Source organism: Dendrobates tinctorius, unplaced genomic scaffold (assembly GCF_039654945.1).
Source record: "Dendrobates tinctorius isolate UK_male_01 unplaced genomic scaffold, ASM3965494v1 ptg000164l, whole genome shotgun sequence".
Classification (NCBI taxonomy): Eukaryota; Metazoa; Chordata; class Amphibia; order Anura; family Dendrobatidae; genus Dendrobates; species Dendrobates tinctorius.
In genome coordinates this window covers 3,921,524-3,944,935 of record NW_027361831.1, presented here as the reverse complement: position 1 = coordinate 3,944,935, position 23,412 = coordinate 3,921,524, and the positions used below count along the sequence as shown (strand labels likewise).

Here is a 23,412-nt window from a genome sequence, read left to right as displayed (position 1 = left end):
GCTGTAATGATGTCCTCGACTGGTTTTTGCCACGGGATACCGGCTGTTAGATTCTTTTCTACAGTCCACCAGAGCAGGGAATCTCTTACAGGCACTGAGAGACATAGTTTGCCTTCTAAATGCCCTTTTAATTGTTTCTGTGCTGACAGAATTTCCCACTGTAGTTGCCTTAAGTGGTACTGCGCCCATGCTACTGCGGGTATGCATGATGTCAGTGAGCCTAAAAGGGACATTGCGTTCCTCAGTGTCATATTTGGTCTTTGAATTGCTGTGCGAGCTAGGCCTCTTATTTTGGTCACTTTGCTCTCTGGTAGGAGGCAGCGTTGTTGCTCAGAGTCCAATATCAACCCTAGGAAGGATTGCTCTTTTACTGGGGTTATCCTTGACTTGGGGATGTTTACTATCCATCCTAGTCCTACTAGAATTGCTATCACTTCCTTCACTTGATGTGTGCAGTGGGACTCCGACCTCCCTATTACAAGAAAGTCGTCTAGGTATGGGACGATCACTATGTCCCTGGAACGCAGAAAAAACATTACTTCGGCCATCACTTTGGTGAATACTCTGGGGGCTGTAGACAGGCCAAATGAAAGGGCTGCGTACTGGTAGTGTTTCACCTGCCCCTGGACATAGAGCGCTACTCTCAAATATTTTTGATACTCCCGATGAATTGGGATGTGATAGTAGGCATCTTTTAAGTCTATCACTGCCATGAGGCAATGCTGGAACAGGATCTTTGTGGCCGTGTTGATTGACTCCATTTTGAAGGAGCAATTGTCTACCCACTGATTGAGTCTCCTCAGGTTGACAATGGTTCTCCAAGAGCCGTCTGGTTTTTGTATTAAGAAGAGGGGGGAGTAGAACCCCCTTCCTTCTTCTTGCACTGGGACTTCCTGTAGGACTTGTTTTTTCACTAGTCCCAAGACTTCCGTCTCCAGGGCCAGCTGTTGCTCTTGGGCTTTCCTTCTGGGTGTCATTATGAAGGTATGCCTGGGCGGACGGATGAATTTTATTTCTAAGCCGTCCTGGATTATATTTAGGACCCATGTACTGGGGGAGATATTTGCCCAGGCGGAAAGGAAGAGAGAAAGCCTTCCCCCTACCTCCGGCCCAATGTCATTGGGGAGATTTTTTGGAGGAAGTGGAGGGCCCTTTAAACATATAGCCTGATCCTCTTCTTTCTTTAAAGTCCCAGCTTTTTCTATCTCCCGGGGGACGACCCCTGTTAAATCTCCTCCTCTGAAAGGGCTGCTTTTTAGGTTCTCCCGGAAATCGGGGAAAGCTTTTCTTCCTATCCCCCGCATGTTCCAAAATCTCTTCTAGTTTTTTCCCGAAGAGGAATTGGCCATCGCATGGAATGGAACATAACCTATGCTTTGATGGTAAATCTCCGGGACACCCTGTAAGCCACAGGGCTCGTCTTGCCGCGTTTGACAGGCTTGCTGCTCTAGCTGTCAATCTTGCGGAGTCTCCAGAGGAATCTGCTAGGAAAGCCGCTGCTCCGTGCACCAGTGTCAAATTAGACAGAATTTCGTCCCTAGGAACTCTATCCTTGATCTGGTCCTCTATTTGTTGTAGCCAGACCATGAGGGCACGAGCGGTACAGGTACCAGCTATCGCTGGTTTCAGTCCACCTGCTGAAGCTTCCCAGATATGTTTTAGGAAACCATCTGCTTTTTTGTCAAGCGGGTCTTTCAACACGCCAGAGTCCTCTAATGGTAGGGATACCTTTTTTGAGGATCTGGCTACGGCCCCATCAATTTTTGGGACTTTTTCCCAGGCTTCTGAATCCTTCTGCTCAAAAGGGTACCTCCTCTTTGATGTGGAAGGTAAGCCCACTGACCTCTCTGGTTTTTTCCATTCCCTGTCAATTAGTGCTTTTATTTTATCATTTACAGGGAAGGTACGTTTTCATTTTTCCTCCAGTCCTCCAAACATTACATCCTCTAATGATTTGGGAGTTTTTTCCTCTTTAAGGCCCATTGTAGCCCTAATCACTCTGACCAGTTTTTCCACATCCTCTGTTGGGAAACATGGACGGCCGCCTATATCGCTCTGTCCGAGGAGGATTCTGAGGACTGAGTAGAGGAAGAGGAGGTGGAGGGGGACAAGGATCTATCCCGCCCCTTCTGCCTTGGCGAGGCCTCTGAATCGGAGCTTCTTCTACGATTTCTTTTATCTTTCTTTTTAAGGGCTGCCCTTAGGGAACCTTTCACCTCCTGTTGAATTAGCTGTTTAAGGCTAGTCACCAAATCAGGGGTCTCCTCCTGTATAGTTTTATTTATACAGTCAGCGCAGAGGTCTTTCTGCCACTGATCTGCCAGCGGGTGTTTACATAGGGCGCATTCTCTATTTTTGGTTTTGCTGCTGGCCTTCCTCGACCCCTAGTGATCAAACAGAGAAAATGGAACCCCGTTACCATAAGGGTGACATTCACGTAGATCACTCACCACCCCTGTCAATCAGGGGTACCGATCTCGGAGGCTCCTCAGATGCACTCGTGACATTTCTCCTGGACGTCATGCCGATTGCGTTTATGACTGCCGCTCCCACCACTCGAGCGACTGCTCCTGGTATGTTGGCGGCTCGGCCTGGCATCTGGCGAGAGGTCCTGCTGCTGACGCTGCTGTCGCTTCTGCTGACGCTGCTCGTCTTGCCCCACTTCCATCATGAAGCCTTGGGCATGAGTGCGTCTTCTGTGGTCACTGCACTCTCCGCCTCCTCCGGTTACCTCACAGCCCCTCCCCACCTGCCATGCCGACAGGATCTCCTTTCGCCGGCCGGCGTTATTTGCTATGGGCGCCGCCATCTTGGGTTGCCGGTGCTGCCTCCTGACGTCACGCAGGCACGCCAGGGGAGCGCGGCCCGGAAGTGGCCGTTCCTTGATGCTGGCTGCTCCTGGATGCGGCAGAGGGGGAGAGGGAGGCGCAGCAGCCATGGCAGAGCCCCAGGACCCAAGGCCGTGCTGCTTCTGCGCCTGCTCGGACGCTGAGCCCCCGGGGGACCCGAGGACGGCGCTTCCCTCCCCCGACGCATGGCTCCCAGGACCCTGCCTGTTCTTCCACACCGGCACGAGATAGGGGCAGGTACGTGTTCCTTCAGTACATGGGTCCCTGTCAGGACAGGAAACTCAACTGAAGCGAGGGAGAGGTACCGCCCTTTTATCTTCAGTAGGGTTCCTGTCCTGACTGGGCAGATCCCCTCTCTCATGTGTGCCGTCATGGGAGACGGGAAAAAAGAAATCCAAATCTAGAGGGCCCTGTGTGAAAGTGATTGCCCCCTGAACCTAATAACTTGTTGGGCTACCCTTATCTCAAACAACTGCAATCAACCTTGACTAGGCCACTCCAATGTCTTAATTTTGTTTTTCTTAAGCCATTCAGAGGTGACTTTCTAGTGTGTTTTGGATCATTGTCCTCCTGCTCAAGCCAAGTGTGCTTCAGCTTGAGGTCACAGTCAGATGGCCAGACATTCCCATCCAAGAGTTTTTGGTAGACAGCAGAATCCATGGATCCACTTACCACAGCAAGTCTTCCAGGTCCTGAAGCAACAAAACAGCCCCAGGCCATCACACTACTACAACCATATTTTTCTGTTGGTATGATGTTCCTTTTCTGAAATGCTGTGTTACTTCTACGCCAGATGTAATGGGACATACACCTTAGAAAAAGTTCAGTTTTTGCCTCGTCAGTCCACAGAGTATTCACACAAAAGTCTTGGGGATCATCCAGATGTTTTCTGCTCAGCAGTGGTTTTTGTCTTGGAACTGCCATCCAGGCCATTTTTGACCATGACTCTTTGTTATGGTTGAGTCATGAACACTGATCTTAACTGAGGCAAGTGAAGCCTGTAGTTCTTTGGATGTTGTGGGGTCTTTTGTGACCTCTTGGATGAGTCATCGCTGCACTCTTGGGGTAATTTTGGCCTGCCACTCCTGGGAAGGTTCACCACTGTTCCATGTTTTCATCATTTGTGAATAATGGCTCTCACTGTGGTTCGCTGGAGTCCTAAAGGTTTAGAAATGGCTGTAGAACCTTTTTCCAGACTGATAGATTTCAATTACTTTGCTTCTCATTTGTTCCAGAATTTTTTTGGATTGCGGCATGATGTCTAGCCTACTTCACTTTGCCAGGCAGGTCCTATTTAAGTGATTTCTTTATTGAGAACAGGTGTGGCAGTAATCAGACCTGAGTGTGGGTATGGAATTTGAACTCAGGTTTCAAAGATTTCATAAACCACAGTTAATTTATGTTTTATGGGGGAGGTGGGTCAATCACTTTTTCACACAGGGCCCTGTAGGTTTGGATTTCTTTTCCCCTTAATAATAACAAACTTCATTTAAAACTGCATTTTGTGATATCTTTGTCTAAAATTTAAATTTGCTTGGTGAGCTGAAACATTTAAGTGTGACAAACATGAAAAATAATAGGAAATCAGGAAGGGGCAAACACTTTTTCAGACAATTGTATATTAGTAGCTGCATGTTTTAATGTAAGTTCAAACTTGCTTTCTTGTTTACTTATTTGTCATTACTTCGACTCTTGGTTACGTATTTTCTTTTTTAGTTTGTTAAACATATATGGTTTCTTACTGTGAATTTTCCTTTGTGGTCAACACAAGGTAGTTTTCGAGTAGAGCATTTCTCACCTTCTAGGCATGAGAATGCCCTTTTTCTTTGTGAGATATTTGATGTTTAGCACAATTCCTTTGGTTGGTAAAATATTTTCCACATTCTGAACATGAAAATGGCTTATTCCCTATGTGAGTTCTCTGATGTGCAACAAGATTTGATTTATCTACAAAACATTTACCACATTCTGAACATGAATATTATGGCTTATTCCCTATGTGACTTCTCTGATGTCTAACAAAAGCTGATTTATCTCCAAAACATTTCTCACATTCTGAACATGAAAATGGCGTCTCCCCTGTGTGAGTTCTCTGATGTGTAACAAGATTTGATTTATCTACAAAACATTTACCACATTCTGAACATGAATATGGCTTATTCCCTATGTGACTTCTCTGATGTCTAACAAAAGCCGATTTATCTCCAAAACATTTCTCACATTCTGAACATGAAAATGGCTTCTCCCCTGTGTGAGTTCTCCTATGTGTAATAAGAGAAGATTTATCTAAAAAACATTTCTCACATTCTGAACATGAAAATGGCTTCTCCCCTGTGTGAGTTCTCTGATGTGTAAGAAAATTTGATTTATCTGCAAAACATTTACCACATTCTGAGCATGAAAATGGCTTCTCCCCTGTGTGAGTTCTCTGATGTGTAACAAAATTTGTTGTATTTGCAAAACATTTACCACATTCTGAACATGAAAATGGCTTTTTCTCTATGTGACTTCTCTGATGTCTAACAAGAGCTGATTTACCTGCAAAACATTTCTCACATTCTGAACATGAAAATGGCTTCTCCCCTGTGTGAGTTCTCCTATGTGCAATAAGAGTTGATTTATCTGTAAAACATTTCTCACATTCTGTACATGAAAATGGCTTTTCCCCTGTGTGAGTTCTCTGATGTGCCACAAGATTTGATTTATCTACAAAACATTTACCACATTCTGAACATGAATATGGCTTATTCCCTATGTGACTTCTCTGATGTCTAACTAAAGCTGATTTATCTCCAAAACATTTCTCACATTCTGAACATGAAAATGGCTTCTCCCCTGTGTGAGTTCTCCTATGTGTAATAAGAGTAGATTTATCTGAAAAACATTTCTCACACTCTGAACATGAAAATGGCTTCTCCCCTGTGTGAGTTCTCTGATGTGTAACAAGATTTGATTTATCTGCAAAACATTTACCACATTCTGAACATGAAAATGGCTTCTCCCCTGTGTGAGTTCTCTGATGTGTAACAAAATTTGTTTTATTTGCAAAACATTTACCACATTCTGAACATGAAAATGGCTTATTCTCTATGTGACTTCTTTGATGTCTAACAAGAGTTGATTTATCTACAAAACATTTCTCACATGCTGAACATGAAAATGGCTTCTCCCCTGTGTGAGTTCTCTGATGTTTAACAAGACATGCTTTATATGCAAAATATTTCCCACATTCTGAACATGAAAATGGCTTCTCCCCTGTGTGAACTCTTTTTTGTCTAACATGCTCTAATTTCTGGTTAAATTTTTTCCCATACTCTGAAGAAAATCTTTTCTCCTCCATGTGAATTTTTGGATGTGTAATAAAACACGTTTTGAGGGAAAAAGTTTTTTCATATTCTAAACTTGAAAAATGCTTGTTTGCTGTCAGAGCACTATGATATTGAACACCTTTTTTGCAACTTTTAGTTTTCTTAATAATCTGTGATGAATCAGAAGATAAGACCTGTTTAAAAGGATCAGATGATAGATCTTTGTTGTGAAAGGATGTCTGCATTTCTGGAATAGTGGCATAGATGTTAGCTTTATCTTGATTGATATTAAGGCCATCTGACTTAAAAATTGAAGATGCCAATTGCCCCTCTGATCTTCTGGTGCAGTCATCTGCCAGGAATAAAGATTAATTTTAAATGAATTATAATGAATTATATTTTTATAATATTTGTAAAATACCCAAAGAAATGACAAGTTAAGCAGCAAAATTCAATTATTTAAAAAGACAAAGACAATTAAAAAAATCTAAAAGTAAACTATGAAAAGGAACATGACTTCCAGAATCCAACAGCAAAATCTGGGTTCCCAAAAGCCAAATGCCCTCCTTGCTCCTGAGCCTTACAGTGCGCCCAAAAACTGCTAGCATCCACATGTTTAGCATTGCAGTAACGGGAAGAGTGCACTTAAACATTTACAGTGTGCGTGTCTTTAGAAGTACAAGCTGAGCACCACTTCTTGGGTACTAAAATGGAAAATTTACAATTGTCATTCTCCAACATTCACTGTGTGCTAGTTTCCAGAGAATACCTATGGAGTCAAAATAATCCCTACTCCTAAAGATGAATTCATTGAGGAAAATTGAGTCAATTTTATGTGGTTTTCTACTGTTTTTCTGCACCTTAGATTATCTGCAAATGGCGCTCCCAACTATTCCAGTAAAATCTGCATTTCGAAAGTCAAATGGCGCTCTTTTCCTTCTGAGTCCTGCCATGTGCCAAAAGTATGAAATTGCCCTATTTAGGAGAAGCTGACAAATATATTGTGAGGTATATTTTTTTCTATTTCCCCTAGTAAAATTGAAAAAATTGGGGCTACATCGATATTTATTGTGAAAAGGGTTGAATTTCCTGACTGTGTTTTTTTTTACTATGAGAAGTACAATTTACTACAATATAGGCCCTCCAAGTAACTCCAAAAGTGATTTGGTCCCCCAAAAATATGTTTTGTAAATTGACTTGAACATATGACAATTGGTTGTTCACGCCTTTTAAAGTCCTAAAGAAATAAAAGGATGTTTGAAAAATGCTGTTGACCTAAAGTTGAAATAGGATAAATGCTATTTATTAAAGATTTTGTGTGGTATCACTATTTGTTTTAATGGCATACAAAAATTAACATTAGACCCTAATTCTTCTAAATATTTGGCAAATTTCAGCTTTTCCACAAACACAAAAAAATTAACCTAAAATTACCACTAACGAAAAGTACAATGTGTCACGGAAAAACCCAACAATCTCAGAATCACTTTGATCAGGTTAAGCATTTTAAAGTTATTACTACATAAAGTGACTCATGCCAGATCTGAAATATGGGGCCTGGTAAGGAACACTACTGTCTGCGGCAGAAAGCAAGGGTATGCAAAAACTGTGACATCTTTGGGTAATTATAGCATGTGACCTGGTAGCTCTCAACAATCCAAGCTGTCATAGAGGACAATACTTTCTGTCACGAGTGTCTTTAAGAAATATTAGACATTTAGAGAGAACTTTTCAACAAAGTGCACTAAATCGGAGTTATAGTCATTTATGATGGCACCATTGGAGCTCCTATAAGTCCTGACTCGAGAGGCAGAAAAAGAATTAGACTGTGCAGTGATTTTCATTCCTTAGGATCGAAAAAATCATGAAATTCATGATATAGAGTCATTAGAGCCATTAACCAAACACAGAGACATATCTTAACATAAGTGTGACATTTTTCCATGTAATATATCGTGAATTTCTTTGCAGTTAAACAGATCTTTTCTCACAGAAATTGAAAAGTCAGGATAAAACGAAACTCTGCTGTAGAAGATAATTTACATTTGGCCAAGATTCAAAATTCTTACATTTAATTTACTTATAAGGGGGATGTCACATACACACTTCTCAGCATGTGACGTGGAGTGTTGCCTGCAAGGGTTAATTTTTCTCCTCTCACTCAACCCAGCACTCAACCTCTGTTCTAGGCTACAAAGTGAGCATAAATCGCACCCTGACACATTCAGCACACCCCGCTTTCTTACGCTGCCACAAGACATCAAACACTTGTGGTGACGAGGCCCCCGAAATCTAGTAGTTACTGTCAACCACTCAAAAAAGGTCACACACTCTTAAAGGCTATAGGTTTTTTAGAGCAAACACAGATCAACTTATTAAAGATTTTAAGTTTTAATATAAAAATATACAGTGCTTACAATAAATATATAAAAAGGGAAAAATACAATGACACACAAATATGCAAACCAGTTCTAAAATAAAAAGGGAGAAATAACAAAACATACCTAAACGTCTCTTTCTGCAGTTATCCTGTTTTTCCTGAGGGAAGTAGAGTAAATCGTGGAGCACATCAGCCTTTAAGCTGCCCCCACATTTGAATACTTCTTTTTGTGTAACCCAGCTTCTTATAGTCTGGACCATAGGCTCATATTTCCAGGATGACCTGGATTGGTCTACTTAAACAATGCTGTGAATGGACAATGAGCCATGTTGTGCCGTTTCAAATACCCGTGTCTTCCTCTACAGACAATAAGAAACATTCCTTCTAGTACAGACCATTTGCTAAGACCCTCCAAGCTCTGAATCCAGGGTACCAGGAATGACCGCTACCTCCAGCAAAATCCCCTTTGTGCTTACAATACTGGTATATTCAGCTTCACCTTTTAGACAACTAAATATAACTCTACTGCACCCAGTGCAAGAGAGGTACTTTAACCTCCCAGCATTTAGCAGGCGTGCAGAGGGAGGGAGCTCCCTTTGCACTCTGATCGACATCATCGCGACATCATAGCGGGGGCCAGATTGTTGCCATGGTGACCTGATGTCGTCATGACATCCGGGTCACCAGGCTACGGCAAGCCCATCAGACCATGGGCAAATCACGGTCTCGGAGGCTTGTGTGAGTGCAGCACAACAGTTAGAATCCATTGCAATGCTTGTGCATAGTGGGACAAAGTAAAAAAGTTTAAAAAAAAAAAAGTCAAAAGTCAAAATATAAAGACAAAATAAATAAATAAAAAATGAATATATTGAACTGATAAATTTTTTATGTAAAAAAATAGATATAAACAAAAATGAACCGATGCAAAATGAATAAAGCAATGCAAAAACAATTATTTTTCTATTAAATACTTTTTTGTGTAAAAGCAACAAAACATAAAAAAACAATAAAAATGGGGTATCGCTGTAATCGTACTGACCTGAAGAATAGAGCTGCCTTATCAATTTTACCACATGAGGAATGACAAAAAAAATCCCAAAAATCACAATAGAAAGCAATAAAAAAAAATGTCATGTGACCTAAAACGGTACCAATATAAACGTCAACTCGTCCCGCAAAAAACAATGCCTCACATGACTGTCGGACAAAATATAAAAAATAATAGCTCTCAAAATATGGCAATGTAAAAACTAATTTTTGTAATAAAAAGCATCTTTTAGTGTGTGACAGCAGCCAAACAGAGAAACCCGATATAAATCTGGAATTGCTGTAACCGCAGCGACCCGAAGAATAAAGTCGCCATATCACTTATATTGCAGAAATGGTGTAAAAAATTACAACCAAAAAAATTCTTCACCTACTGTTGATTTTTTTCATTGTGCCTCCCAAAGATTGCAGTAAGACTTGGCGCACATTTATCCTGCGCTCTGCGTTGAGCGCTTTCACACAGGGTTCCTGTGTATCTCTGAAATACGTGATTCAGAAGGAACTCCCGGCAGAAGATTCCCTACAATGAGACAGATACAGGCACTGTGGACGCTGTCCGGCTGCTTATGATGCGGCGCTATCCGTCTTTTTAGGCATGCATAAAAGCGTGGCCTGCCACAGTTTTGTGCACTTCTGAAAAGAAGGAAACGGGTGAAAAGAAGCCAGACGGAGTCCAGAGTAACTGCTGCCTCATTATAGTGACTGGATCCCTCGGGGTTTCCATCTGAATCACGTCACTTGGTAATTTAGTTGGAAACCCCAATGTAAGTGCTCAGCGTAGGGCTCCGGATAAATGTGATCCCAAATGTTAAGTAAATATTGCCAATAAAAGCTTCAACCCAATCCACAAAAACAGCAAGTTCCCACTCAGGTCCGTTAATTGTCAATGGAAATATAGAGTGCTTCCACGTTACTGGTAGCACAAAAACTGTTATGGCTCCTCACAGCCAAAAAAAATCCAACAAAATCTGTGCTCCCAAATCCAAATGCCCCCTCCCTTTTGAGCCCTACAGTGTGCCTAAACCACATACTGTATAGCGTCCACATGTTTGGCATTTCTGTAGCGATGACAGCCCGCCTAATTTACAGGTCCATGTCTCCAGAAGCATGAGCTGGATATAATGTACTGATCTCTACAACATACTGGTGACTACAATGTACTGAGCACTACAATTGCAGTTTGCAATTAACTCCGTAACATCCACTGTTGCTTGTTTCTGGAAAACAGCCATGGGGTCAAAATTGCCACTACATCTGTGGATAAATTCTCAAAGGGGTATAATTTACAAAATGGGATCACTTGAAGGGGGATTCTCCTCTTCAAACACTTAGTGGCTCTGTATATGGAGTCCGCAAACTATTCTAGGAAAATCTGTGCTTCAGGATGCAAATAACGCTCTGTCTCTCCAGAGTCTCTCTGTGTTGCTAAGCAGTACTGTACAGCTACATGTTATTAGGCATCGGATTTCTGTCGCTGCACAGCGAGAATCCCGAGCCTTACTTCCAGCGGTCTCCCATTCCTCTCCAGCCGCAGAGGAGGTTGCTCAGCAAACTTGTCGGTCCAGGCGCTCTGCCCAGACCAGCTCCGTGGGTTTGCTTGCTGCTGCCACCTCTGGCACAGCTATGACAATACATGCTGCTCAGCAGCGAGATTCTCCAGGGACTAAGTGCCCATGTCGGGCCACTGAGCATGCCCGTGGAGTGATCTCCCATTGGAGATCGAAGGTCATGTGCTCAGGTCCTGCTCCTGTTCGGATTGGGCCATCCGAGAGGCCAGGAAGGTCCCGGACGCTGGTGGCTATAAAAGGTTTGCATGGCCACTGGGCCATGCGCTAGGGTAAGACTGTATTTACAGACTATGTGGCGTGAGTGATGTATGCACACATGAATGTCTCTGGTGAATGACTCATTAAGAAACCCCTACCCTTGGTACGCATGTGTTGTGCATCCTAGCCTGCTAGTGCCCAGGATTAGGCGTAGGTAGGATAGAGGTTGAGTCAGGCATCAGTCCTCACCAGGGACTTGGCACGCCTCAGTGCACGTGCTCCATAGCCAGCGTCTATAGCGGCGTTCACGGCAGCGACGCCGCGCATTCAGTGGGCCTAGAAAGACTCTAACCTCGTGTCCTTGGGGTAGACTTCTGTGGCCGTACACTGTGCGCTCTTTTGGCCGGGCTCTGTGAGCTTAACAGGCTCCGGCATCTACGTTCAGCGGTTGTGCGGCTCTGTGCAGTAACAGAGTTCGCCCCTGTTCACATTGGGTGACGTAACCCACGTGTGACTGGTTTCACACCGCTTAATCCTTCCATTACTTAGCAGCAGTGTACCACCTCTGCACGGTGGACACCGGGCTGCGAACGCACCTACTATTATTTTATAATTTGGTGCGTTCCGCCAGCCCTAACAACATGTGGGGTATTTCTACATTTATCAGAAATTGTGGGACACATTTTGGTGCCATTTTTACCCATTTCTCCTTATGAAAATGTAAAATCTGGGGCTAAAACAATTTTTTGGGGGTAAAAATTTAATTAGTTTTTCTCTACAGCCCAATGCTGTTTTGTGACACAGCTGTGGTGTCTATATGATCACTGCACCCCTACAATAATTCATCAAAAATTTTGTAAATGAGGTCTCTTATGAGGAGTTCAGCTGTTCTGGCACCTTAGGGGTTCTCCCAGTAGGTCTTGGCACCCGCAAACTATAACAGTAAATTCTGCTCTATAATATGGCGCTCCTTCCCTTCTGAGCTTTGCACTGTGCCTGAAAAGTATTTCCCATTTACATGTAGGGTATTGGCACACTCAGGATAAATTGTTACAACAAACTAAGGTCCTTTTCCTATTAGCCCTTAGAAAAATTTTGGGGCTAAAACAACATTTTAGCGGTAAAAATGTAATTATTATTTCTTCAATCGCCCAATAGTATAAATATCTGTGGTGTCAAGATGATCACTGCAACCCTTGATGAATTCACTGGGGAGCGTAATTTGTAAAAGGTCATATATGGGGTTTCTGCTGTTCTGGTACCTTAGTGGCTCTGCCAGTGTGACATGGCACCTTCAAACCATTCCAGCAAACTCTCAACTCCAATATGGTCCTTCTTCCCTTCTGAACTTTGCAATGTGCCTCAAAAGAAGTTTACGTCCACATATGGAATATTGTTGTACTCAGGAGAAATTGCATAACAAACTTTGGGGTTCATTTTCTGCTATCCTTGTGAAAATGAAAAAAAATTGGGGCTAAAACAAAAGTTTTGCGAGAATTTTTTTTTTTTTTTTCATTTTCACAGATCAGTGTAAAATTCTGTGAAGCATCTGGGTGTTCAAGGTATTTACCACACATCTAGATAAGTTCACTTAGGGGTCTAGTTTGCAAAATGGTGTCACTTGTTGGGAGTTTCCACTGTTTAGGCACCTCAGGCGCTCTCCAAACTCGACATGGTGTCAGCTAATTATTACAGCAAATTTTGCTTTCAAAAAGTCAAATGGCGATCCTTCCATTCCAATCCCTCATGTGCGCCCAAACAGTAGTTTTCCTACTCATATTGGGTATCAGCGTACTCAGGAGAAGTTTCACTACAAATTGTATGAAAAATTTGGGGCTAAAAACATTTTTGTGGGGAAAATGTTTTTTTTATTTTCACGGCTCAACGTTATAAACTTCTGTGAAGCACCTGCAGGTTCAAAGTGCTCACCACAAATCTAGAGAAGATCCCTGAGGGGTCTAGTTTAAAAAAAAGGTGTAACCTGTGGGCGATTTCCACTGTTTAGGCATATAAGGTGCTCTCCAAATGCAAGATGGTGTCCGCAAATGCAAATGTATTCAAAAAGTCAAATGGCTCTCCTTTTGATCCCTGCCATGTGCCCAAACATTGCATTTCATTCATACATGGGGTTTCGGCATGCTCAGAAGAAATTCCACAACAAATTTTGGGGTCCATTTTTACCTGTTACCCTTAGGAAAATAAAATAACTGGAGTGTAAAGTAAAATTTTTGGGACAAAAAGTTACATGTTCATTTTTTCCTTCCACATTCCAAAAATCCCTGTGAAGCACCTAGAGGGTTGATAAACTTCTTGAATGTGGCTTTGAGCACTTTGAAGGGCGCAGTTTTTAGAATGTTGTCACTTTTGGGTATTTTCTGTCATACAAGTTCCTCAAAGTCATTTCAAATGTGAGGTGGTCCCTAAAAAAATGGTTTTGTAAATTTTGTTGGAAAAATGAAAAATCGCTGGTCAAATTTTATCCCTTATAAGTCCCTAACTAAAAAGAAAATGTTTAAAAAATTGTGCTGATGTAAAGTTGACTTGTGGGAAATGTTATTTAATAAACTATTTTGTGTGACATAACTCTCCGATTAAAGGGGATCAAAATAGAAGTTTGAAAATTTAAAATTTTTTACAAATTTCCATTTTTTCACAAATAAATGCAAGTCATATTGAAGAAATTTTACCATTATCACACAGTATGTCACAAAAAACAGTCTCAGAATCAATGGGATCCATTGAAGTGTTCCAAAGTTATTACCTCATAAAGTGACAGTAGCCAGAATTGTAAAATTTGGCCCGGTCATGAAAGTACAAACAGCCTTTGGGGTTAAAGGAGTTAATTGTGATATGACTGGACAAGGCCACTGATAAAGCAGGGCCAGTGACTGAGAAGAATCTGTGACTTCTTTGCATTTATTAGTTACTCACCTCGGCAGTTATGTGAAGGAATCTCCTCTTTACACCACTCATCACCCCTCACATATGTCTCTGTAGTATTAATATGAGTCAGATCTTCACCCTGAAACAAATATTGTAAAGTCACAGACAGATGGAGAAGTCACATCTATGATCAGCTCTAATCCTGCCATCTCCACCGTTCTCATTACACAAGTATAAAACATATAATACTGGTGGATAAAACAAGACTGAGCACAAGACCGTCACAGCCGTCTACACATCATAGGGGAGATCCATTACATCTCATTACACCTCTCCATCTACCTGGTGATCCTGAGGAACATTGGGATTGTCTTGTTTAAAGTCCTGTGGACGTAGAGGATGGGAACATCTCTCTGGTGTTGTCCTCTTACTGGATAGAACTGGAAGAACCATTTACAGGAAATTAATTAAATTCTTTACATAGAGATAATTATAGGCCGTGTGTATTTAGTCCTGTCTATTACCTGGTGATGTGAGAGGCTGAGAAACCTCCATCATGATGTCTTTGTACAGATCTTTGTGTTCTTCTAAATATTCCCACTCCTCCATGGAAAAATAGACAGCGACATCCTGACACCTTATAGGAACCTGACACATACAATGATAATGTCATCCCCCGATCCCTTCATAGTGTTACTCTATAATGTACCATCATTCTCAGCAGTGTCACCTCTCCAGTCAGCAGCTCAATCATCTTGTAGGTGAGTTCTAGGATCTTCTGGTCATTGATGTTCTCATGTTTCAGGGGGTAAGATGAAAGCCGTGTGATTGGGCTCAGGGATCTTCCCCATCCCTCAGACACAGGGGCCTGACAGTGCTCACTAGAGGTCTTCTTCACTGCTGTGTAATCCTGGTTTTGGAGAGACACATTAATAAATCTCACTACAGACATTTCCAGAGTCCTCACCTCTCCAGTTCTGTCCATCTGTTATTCCCATAGATAAGAATGATGTAATGTGACATCATCAGAATCTCTCACCTCTCCAGTAAGCCGGAAGACGATCTCTAGGGTGAGGTGTAATATCCTCTCTGCCATCTTGTCCCTGTCCCTATCCATCCTTGACAGATGAATCAGGAAAATTCTCTTATACAGAAGATCTCCACTGGGAGGATCCAATATTGTAGGAATCTGAATGGAATGAAGATGAGCCGATTTAACATCATAAAGATCCCATGTAATAATACCATTATTAATTAAGCATATCAGGAAATGGAACGTGTAGATGTTGTATTCTCTCTTATCTTGCATGAACTGGAAAATAAGTTGAATTGCTGAGTAAGACATCTCCTCCATGTTCTCAATCACTGGCTATGTTAACTACAATTTTGACAATTGATTGGCTATAGGAATCACAAGTTCTTTGGGACTGAGTAGGAATTAGAGACTGACAGGGACCAAAGCAGCAGTGGTATTTTTAGAGTCTACAGAAAAGCCTGGTGGAGTAGAACAGTTGTATGTGTGGGGGTGTCGGGAGAGAAAGCTGTCAGCATGATTGTTTGACCAACAGTTATCTCATGTGTATGGGGCCATTAGTATCACACTGACAGGCAGGGATAATACCCCGCACTACAGTAGTACAGGGCATCACTGGAGCAATCACAGGCTTGTATGTTGTGTGATCGCACTAATGAGGGTTGCGGAAAAAAGCTTAAAAATAAAAATATATATCAGTATTAGCCAAAGAGAAAGAACATTCTCCATTATTGATGAGGACAGAGAGAAGACATCTTCTATATATCTGAGGTAATTGAAAAAAAGCATGTACTATTTTATTTGGGGAAGAAAGAAAGAGACAGAAAGATAGAGCCGCTCATGCATCTATCGCACCTGCCAACTGTCCTAGATCCATAATTTTCAGGCTTGGGAAACTGATCTAGGAGGTCGCGGGTATGTGTCGAATTCATATGTATCTGCAAGAATGGGAATCAGTGAGGATTTATTTATTGGCCAGTGGAGAAGGTGGTACAATATTGTGGGGGCAACTTGTACTATCATAAAGTATGTAGTGATGTCAGTACTGGAGGAACATTATACTGTGTGCAGGCAAGAATTGGTCAATTTATTATGGGAGAAATAAGTGTTTTCATGTTTCTTGTCTCTCATAGTTGTGTGGTATGTATCTATTAGTGATGAGCAAGCACTAAATTCTTGGGTGCTTGTTGCTCGGGTCAAGCAAATTGGAATACTCGGGTGCTCGACCCGAGCAATGAGCCCAATGTAAGTCTATGGGATAACCAAGCTTTCTTGCCGCGACCTCCCCTCCCCGGAGGTCTTTTTAGGGTATAAAAACTTTGGAAATTTATGAGAACAGTGCTCAAATGAATTGGGAACATCATGGGGAAGACCGCTGGAAGCATTTCTGACTCCTAGGTCACTGCTGTGGACAATGTCGTCAGAGTTTTACGCCACTTTTACAGGCGCACACTAAAACATACAAAAACGAAACCAAAATGGATTTTCCTCGGAACTATGTTAAGGAACATCCTTTCCAGAGTATGTAAGGCAAAATAAATAACTCCCCCCCAAAAAAAATGTACCTCCACCACTTGGGCTATGTTCACACGTAGCGTTTTTGATGCGTTTTTCAACTTTAGCAATGCTTTCAACCAATACAAATGCATTCACTTGTAAATGTCATTTTAACATTTAAAAATCTTAGCTGGCCATATGTGTGGGGTGTGACACATCATCAGACACATCCTGTTTCATTTATGAAGGAGGGACTCTGAAAGTCACAATGCCTATTTTTATAGGGGCATCAGGCAGCATTAATATTCTTAAAGCGCCATCAGCTGGCTATGCTTTGTTGTTCCCATTATTAAACAGTGGATATCCAATACTGTTATTGCCTATGCAGTGAGTGGCTGGGCTGCCAAATATTAGGACGCACCCCGATACCCCTTTGACGAGACATACAGGAGGGCCTCATGAAAAAATGTTCCCATTACAAGAAAGTGGGTCTTCCATAGTGTTTGCCTATGCATTGAATGCAAGGCCTGCCTTGCCCCAAAGTTACACGCACCCCAATAACCCTTTGAACCGACGTACTGGAGGGCCACATGAAACCAAAGTTCCCATTATTATTTATTTGGTACAACAGTCACACTGTTTGCCTATGCATTGAATGCAAGTCCCGCCTTGCCACAAAGTTACACGCATCCCAATAACCCTTTGATCTGACGAAGTATATGGCCACATGAAACCAAAGTTCCCATTATGATTATATTTTTTACTCCCATACAGTTTTCCCATGAAGTGAATGCAGGGCCTGCCCTGCCACAAATTTACACACACCCCAAAAACACTTGGGACAGAAGTTCTGGATGGCCACATGAAACCAATGTTCCCATTATAAGAAATTTTGTACTGCCACACTGTTTGCCTATGCATTGAGTGCAAGGCCCGCCTTGCCACAAAGTTACACGCACCCCAATAACCCTCTGAACCGACTTCTTGGATGGCCACATGAAAACAAAGCTACCATTATTAGAAGTTTGGTACTCCTATACTGTTTGCCTATGCATTGAATGCAAGGCCCGCCTTGCCACAAAGTTACACGCACCTCAATAACACTTGGAACAGACATAGTGGATGGCCACATGAAACCAAAGTTCCCATTATTGGAAACTTTGTACTATCACACTGTTTGCCTATGCATTGAATGCAAGGCCCACCTTGCCAAAAAGTTACACGCACCCCAATAACCCTTTGAACCAACATATTGGATGGCCACATGAAACCAAAAGTTCCCTTTTTTAATTTGGTACTGCCATACTGTTAGCCTATGCATTGAATGCAAGGCCTGCCTTGCACCAAATTTAGATGCAGCCCTGTAAGAGGATGAGCCGAGGCAGAGTCAGCGGTTTCTGGTGCCCTTTAAGGCAAGAACTATCGAGGCTGTCACCACTGTTACCGAGGGGAGGGTTCTTCTGGGAGGGAAGGACCTTCACGCTGGACAGAAGGGGGCCCAGGGAGTATAAAGAAGACTGAGCGCGGGAACGGGACAGACGTGGTGGGAAAGTGACAGGAGAAGGTTGACTCCCTCTCTGCTGCTCCAGCTGGCAACTCCACGCCACCCTTCTCACAGAGTGCTGACCCCACAATTGACTTTGATGCTGTTGAGTTATCGTCTGACCCTGTTCTTGTAGACAGTCCAGTCCTGCCTGTGGTGATTGATAAGCTGACTTGCTGCGTTCCTAGAGACTATCCCAGAGGACCAATACAGCTACACACATAAATATATCAAATCTCATAGCTGTTATAAATAGTTTCAATTAAAGAATAAAGAAAAAACTCCATAGATTATAATATGAAAGAAGACAAAAGGAGTGCTGACTTCAGGAGATATTAAAAAATATTTATTTTATTTATTGATACAAATTACATAGTAACATAGTTATTAAGCTTGAAGGAAGACTTTAAGTCCATCTAGTTCAACCCATATTCTATCCTAACTTCCTCTAACATGTTGATCCAGAGGAAGGCAAAAAAAAACCCAAGTGGCAAACAGTAAGCTTCACATTGGGGAAAAAAATTCCTTCCCGACTCCACATATGGCAATCAGACTAGCTCCCTGGATCAGCGCAATATCAAGGACTCTAGTATACAGTATATAACTTGTAATATTATACTTTTCAAGAAAGGCATCCTTTTCAAGAAAGGCTTCTTAAATTTTAGTAGGGAATCACTCATTACAACATCATATGGCAGAGAGTTCCATAGTCTCACTGCTTTTACAGTAAAGAATCCGCATCTGTGATTATGCTTAAACCTTCTTTCCTCCAGACGTAGAGGATGCCTCCTTGTCCCCATCACAGGTCTAAGAGTAAAAAGATCATTAGAAAGGTCTTTGTACTGGCCCCGCATATATTTATACATTGTAATAAGATCACCCCTAAGCCTTTGTCTTTCCAAACTAAATAACCCCAAGTGGAATAACCTGTCTTGGTATTGCAGACCCCTTAGTCCCCTAATAACCTTGGTTGCTCTTCTCTGCACCCGCTTCAGTTCAGCTATGTCTTTCTTATACACCGGAGACCAGAACTGTACACAGTTGTTGTGAGTTCATTTTCCCCTTCACCATTGAGGTCGGATGAACTCCCTCTTCTGGTGAAGGAAGGTAGTGAGGCTGATTACAAAGCACCTGAGCAGAATGATGATGACTGGGTGACTGGGATTGTTGACTGGATATAAGGCAGCCGACGCCCTTCTGCCTTGCGGGTGATTACTCAGGGATTCTTGGAGACCAGTCTGATTCCTGCTCCTCAAAAGCTAAGTTTTCTGCTCTACTTTTTGCATTTGTGTTTTGGTTTTGTTTTGCCTTGTTTTTCTGGATTTCTGCCTTTCCCTGCTGGGTGAGCTGAATTCCTTTTTGCTCTGTCTTCAGATAATACCTGAGTACTGATATAGTCTTTTTGAAGCCTAGCGTCTTCAGGGCTTTTTTCCCTATCAGTCTGTTGGCTCTTGTTTTTGAGAGGGTTTTGGCGGATTGCAGACAGCAGCTTTTCTATTCTGTCCTATTTAGTTAGCTTGGGCCCCATCATTTGCTCAGCCTATCTTTCTATCTGTGTGAGTGTTTTTTCATCTTGCTTCACCGTCATTATATGTTGGGGGCTGCCTATTGCTTTGGGGTCTGCTCTGGGGCAGTTTAGATTTCCCTTTCTGTCTTTAGGCTATGTAGTTCTCCGGCTGTGATCGAAGGGTCTAGGGCACCGTAGGAACCCCCCACGGCTACTGCTAGTTGTTGTTGTTAGGTTCAGGGGTCTGCAATCCGATAGCTGCCAACTTCTCTGGTTTTCTGGACTTAGCTAGTATTTCTGTTTTTGCCTCCTACGGTGACTCATTCATAACAGAATCACCCGCCATACCGCATTTCCTAGGGTACTCAATAGCAGGAAAGAATTGTAAAAAAAAAAAAAAAAAGTGTGTATATTTTTTCCTCTATATCTCTGAGGCCTTAGGGGGATTTTTTTTTTCTCTCAATGGAGATAAAGCAATTGTCTGATCGTGCGGAGCAGCTCGCTGCGGAAGTGCGGGGAATTTCCGCCTACCTTGCTCATTCACATGCTGATGAACCGAAGATCCCTACTCCTGATGTGTTTTTTGGGGATCGGTCTAAATTTTTGAATTTCAAAAATAATTGTAAATTATTTTTTGCCTTGAAGCCTAACTCGTCAGGGAGCTCCGCGCAGCAGGTTAAAATTGTCATCTCTTTGCAGCGTGGCGATCCCCAGGATTGGGCGTTTTCTTTGAAACCAGATGATCCTATTCTGACTAATGTGAACGCATTTTTTCAAGCCTTGGGGTTGTTGTATGACGAACCTAATGCTATTGATCAGGCTGAAAAGACCCTGTTGGCATTGAGCCAGGGTCGAGATTCTGCAGAATTGTACTGTCAAAAATTCCGAAAGTGGGCGGTCCTTACTACCTGGAATGATAATGCCTTGGCAGCTCTCTTTCGGAAGGGTTTGTCAGAAGCCGTAAAAGATACTATGGTGGGATTTCCTGTTCCCTCTGGTCTTGACGATTCTATGTCATTAGCCATTCAGGTTGATCGGCGTTGACGTGAACGCAGGACTGCACGAGAGGTGTTGCCACCTGTTGAACAAGTGTCTGAACCTATGCAATGTGATAGAGTTTTGTCCAGGGAGCAACGTCAGGAGTTCAGAAGGCATAATAAACTGTGTTTTTTTTTGTGGAGATGCCTCGCATATTATTTCTGTCTGTCCTAAACGAGAGAAACGTTTTGCACTCACGTTTTCTGTGGGTGGTGTTCAACCTAAGTTTCTTCTGGCAATTACTCTTCTGATCTGCTCCCTGTCCACATTTTCCGCGAAGGCTTTTGTGGATTCGGGAGCAGCCCTGAATCTAATGGACTTGGATTTTGCTAAACGTTGTGGATTTCCGATTACACCTCTGGGGATGCCTATCCCTTTGAGGGGGATTGATGCTACTCCTTTGGTGAAAAATAAACCTCAGTTTTGGACCCAGGTGGTAATGCGGGTCACCCCAGACCATCAAGAAAATTGCAGATTTTTGGTGTTGCATAATTTGCATGATACCATTGTTCTGGGGTTTCCCTGGTTGCAAATTCATAATCCAGTTTTGGACTGGAAATCTGTGTCTGTGGTGAGTTGGGGTTGTCGGTGTGCCCTTAGTGAGGCTCCGGTTTTTTTCCACCTCTCCTCAGTCGCATGATGTTCCTGACTATTTGGCGGACTTTTATGATGTATTTAGTGAGAATGAGTCTGCGTCTCTGCCTCCTCATAGGAGTTAGTGCAATTGAACTGATCCCGGGGTGTAAATTTCCTAAGGGTCGGCTCTTCAATTTATCTGTACCCGAGCACGAGGCTATGCGATCCTATATTAAGGAGGCGTTGGAGAAGGGTCATATTAGACCATCCTCTTCACCCGTAGGTGCCGGTTTTTTTTTCGTGGCCAAAAAGGATGGTTCATTAAGGCCTTGTATTGATTATCGTGCCCTCAACAAAATTACTATTAAATATCAGTATCCATTACCCCTGATTTCGGATCTATTCTCCAGAGTTAAAGGTGCTTGCTGGTTTACCAAGCTTGACCTCAGGGGGGCGTATAATCTTATCCGCATTAAGCATGGGGATGAATGGAAGACGGCGTTTAATACTCCGGAGGGACATTTTGAGTACCTGGTGATGCCTTTTGGGCTCACTAATGCCCCTTCTGTCTTCCAGTGCTTCATGAACGACATTTTCCGAGACTTTGTGGATAAATTTTTGATTATCTATCTGGATGATATTTTGATCTTCTCCAATGATTGGGATTCTCATGTGGAACATGTTCGGACTGTGTTCCGTATCTTGAGGGAGAATTCCCTGTATGTCAAAGGATCGAAATGCCTTTTTGGGGTACAGAGGATTTCATTTTTGGGATTTATTTTGTCTCCGTCAACTATTGAAATGGACCCGGCCAAGGTACAGGCCATTTATGATTGGGTTCAGCCCACTTCTTTGAAGGCCCTCCAGAAGTTTTTGGGTTTTGCTAATTTTTATCGGAAATTTATAGCAAAATTTTATAGTATTGCCAAGCCATTGACTGATCTGACTAAAAAGGGTGCTGATGTGTTGAATTGGTCTCCGGAGGCTGTTTCTTCCTTTCAGGAGCTGAAGCGAAGATTCACTTCTGCCCCGGTTTTGCGGCAACCGGATGTCTCACTCCCGTTCCAGGTAGAGGTGGACGCTTCTGAGATTGGTGCAGGAGCTGTTTTGTCCCAAAAGGATCCTGTAACATCTAAAATGAATCCCTGTGCTTTCTTTTCCCGAAAGTTCTCTCCATCTGAACGTAACTATGATGTGGGGAATCGGGAACTGTTAGCCATGAAATGGGCATTTGAGGAGTGGAGACATTGGTTGGAGGGAGCTAAACACCAAGTCGTGGTCCTCACTGACCACAAGAATTTTATTTACCTGGAGTCAGCCAAACGCTTGAACCCTAGACAGGCTAGGTGGGCCTTGTTTTTTACACGTTTTGATTTTGTGGTCTCTTTTCTTCCTGGCACTAAGAATGTCAAGGCAGACGCCCTCTCTAGGAGCTTCTTTGCTGATTCTCCTGTGGTGACCAAGCCTGCTACCATCTTAGGCGAAGGGGTAGTTCTTTCTGCCATCTCGCCCAATTTGAGATGTGCTCTGGAAGAGTTCCAGGAGGACAAACCTGAGCGTTGTCCCAGTGGAAAGTTGTATTTCCCTGACAAGTGGAAGAAGAGAGTGATGTCTGAAGTTCATTGCTCTGCATTGGCTGGTCATCCAGGTATTTTTGGTACTAGAGATCTGGTGAGTCGGTCTTTTTGGTGGCCCGCCTTGTCTCGTGATGTCAGGAATTTTGTGCAGTCCTGTGGGACTTGCTCCTGGTCTAAACCTTGTTCTCGCTCTAGTGGCTTGTTGATGCCTTTGCCTGTCCCCAGGAGGCCATGGACCCATATTTCAATGGATTTCATCTCTGATATGCCTGTCTCTCAGAGAATGACTGTTATTTGGGTGATTTGTGATAGGTTCTCTAATATGGTTCATCTTATACCACTCCCTAAGTTGCCATCTTCCTCTGAGTGGGTGCCCCTGTTTTTGCAACAGGTGGTTCGCTTGCACGG

General features: G+C 42.6%; 1 protein-coding gene across 1 annotated transcript in view; it reads right to left on the bottom strand.

Annotated features, from left to right (window-relative positions):
- Positions 1–4,361: 4,361 nt before the first annotated feature.
- Positions 4,362–23,412, bottom strand: part of LOC141052917 (uncharacterized) — a 190,565-nt gene continuing 171,514 nt past the window's right edge. The window contains 1 exon segment of the mRNA XM_073550242.1: positions 4,362–6,053. Coding sequence (XP_073406343.1) covers positions 4,651–6,053 — 1,403 coding nt within the window. The 3' untranslated portion in view covers positions 4,362–4,650.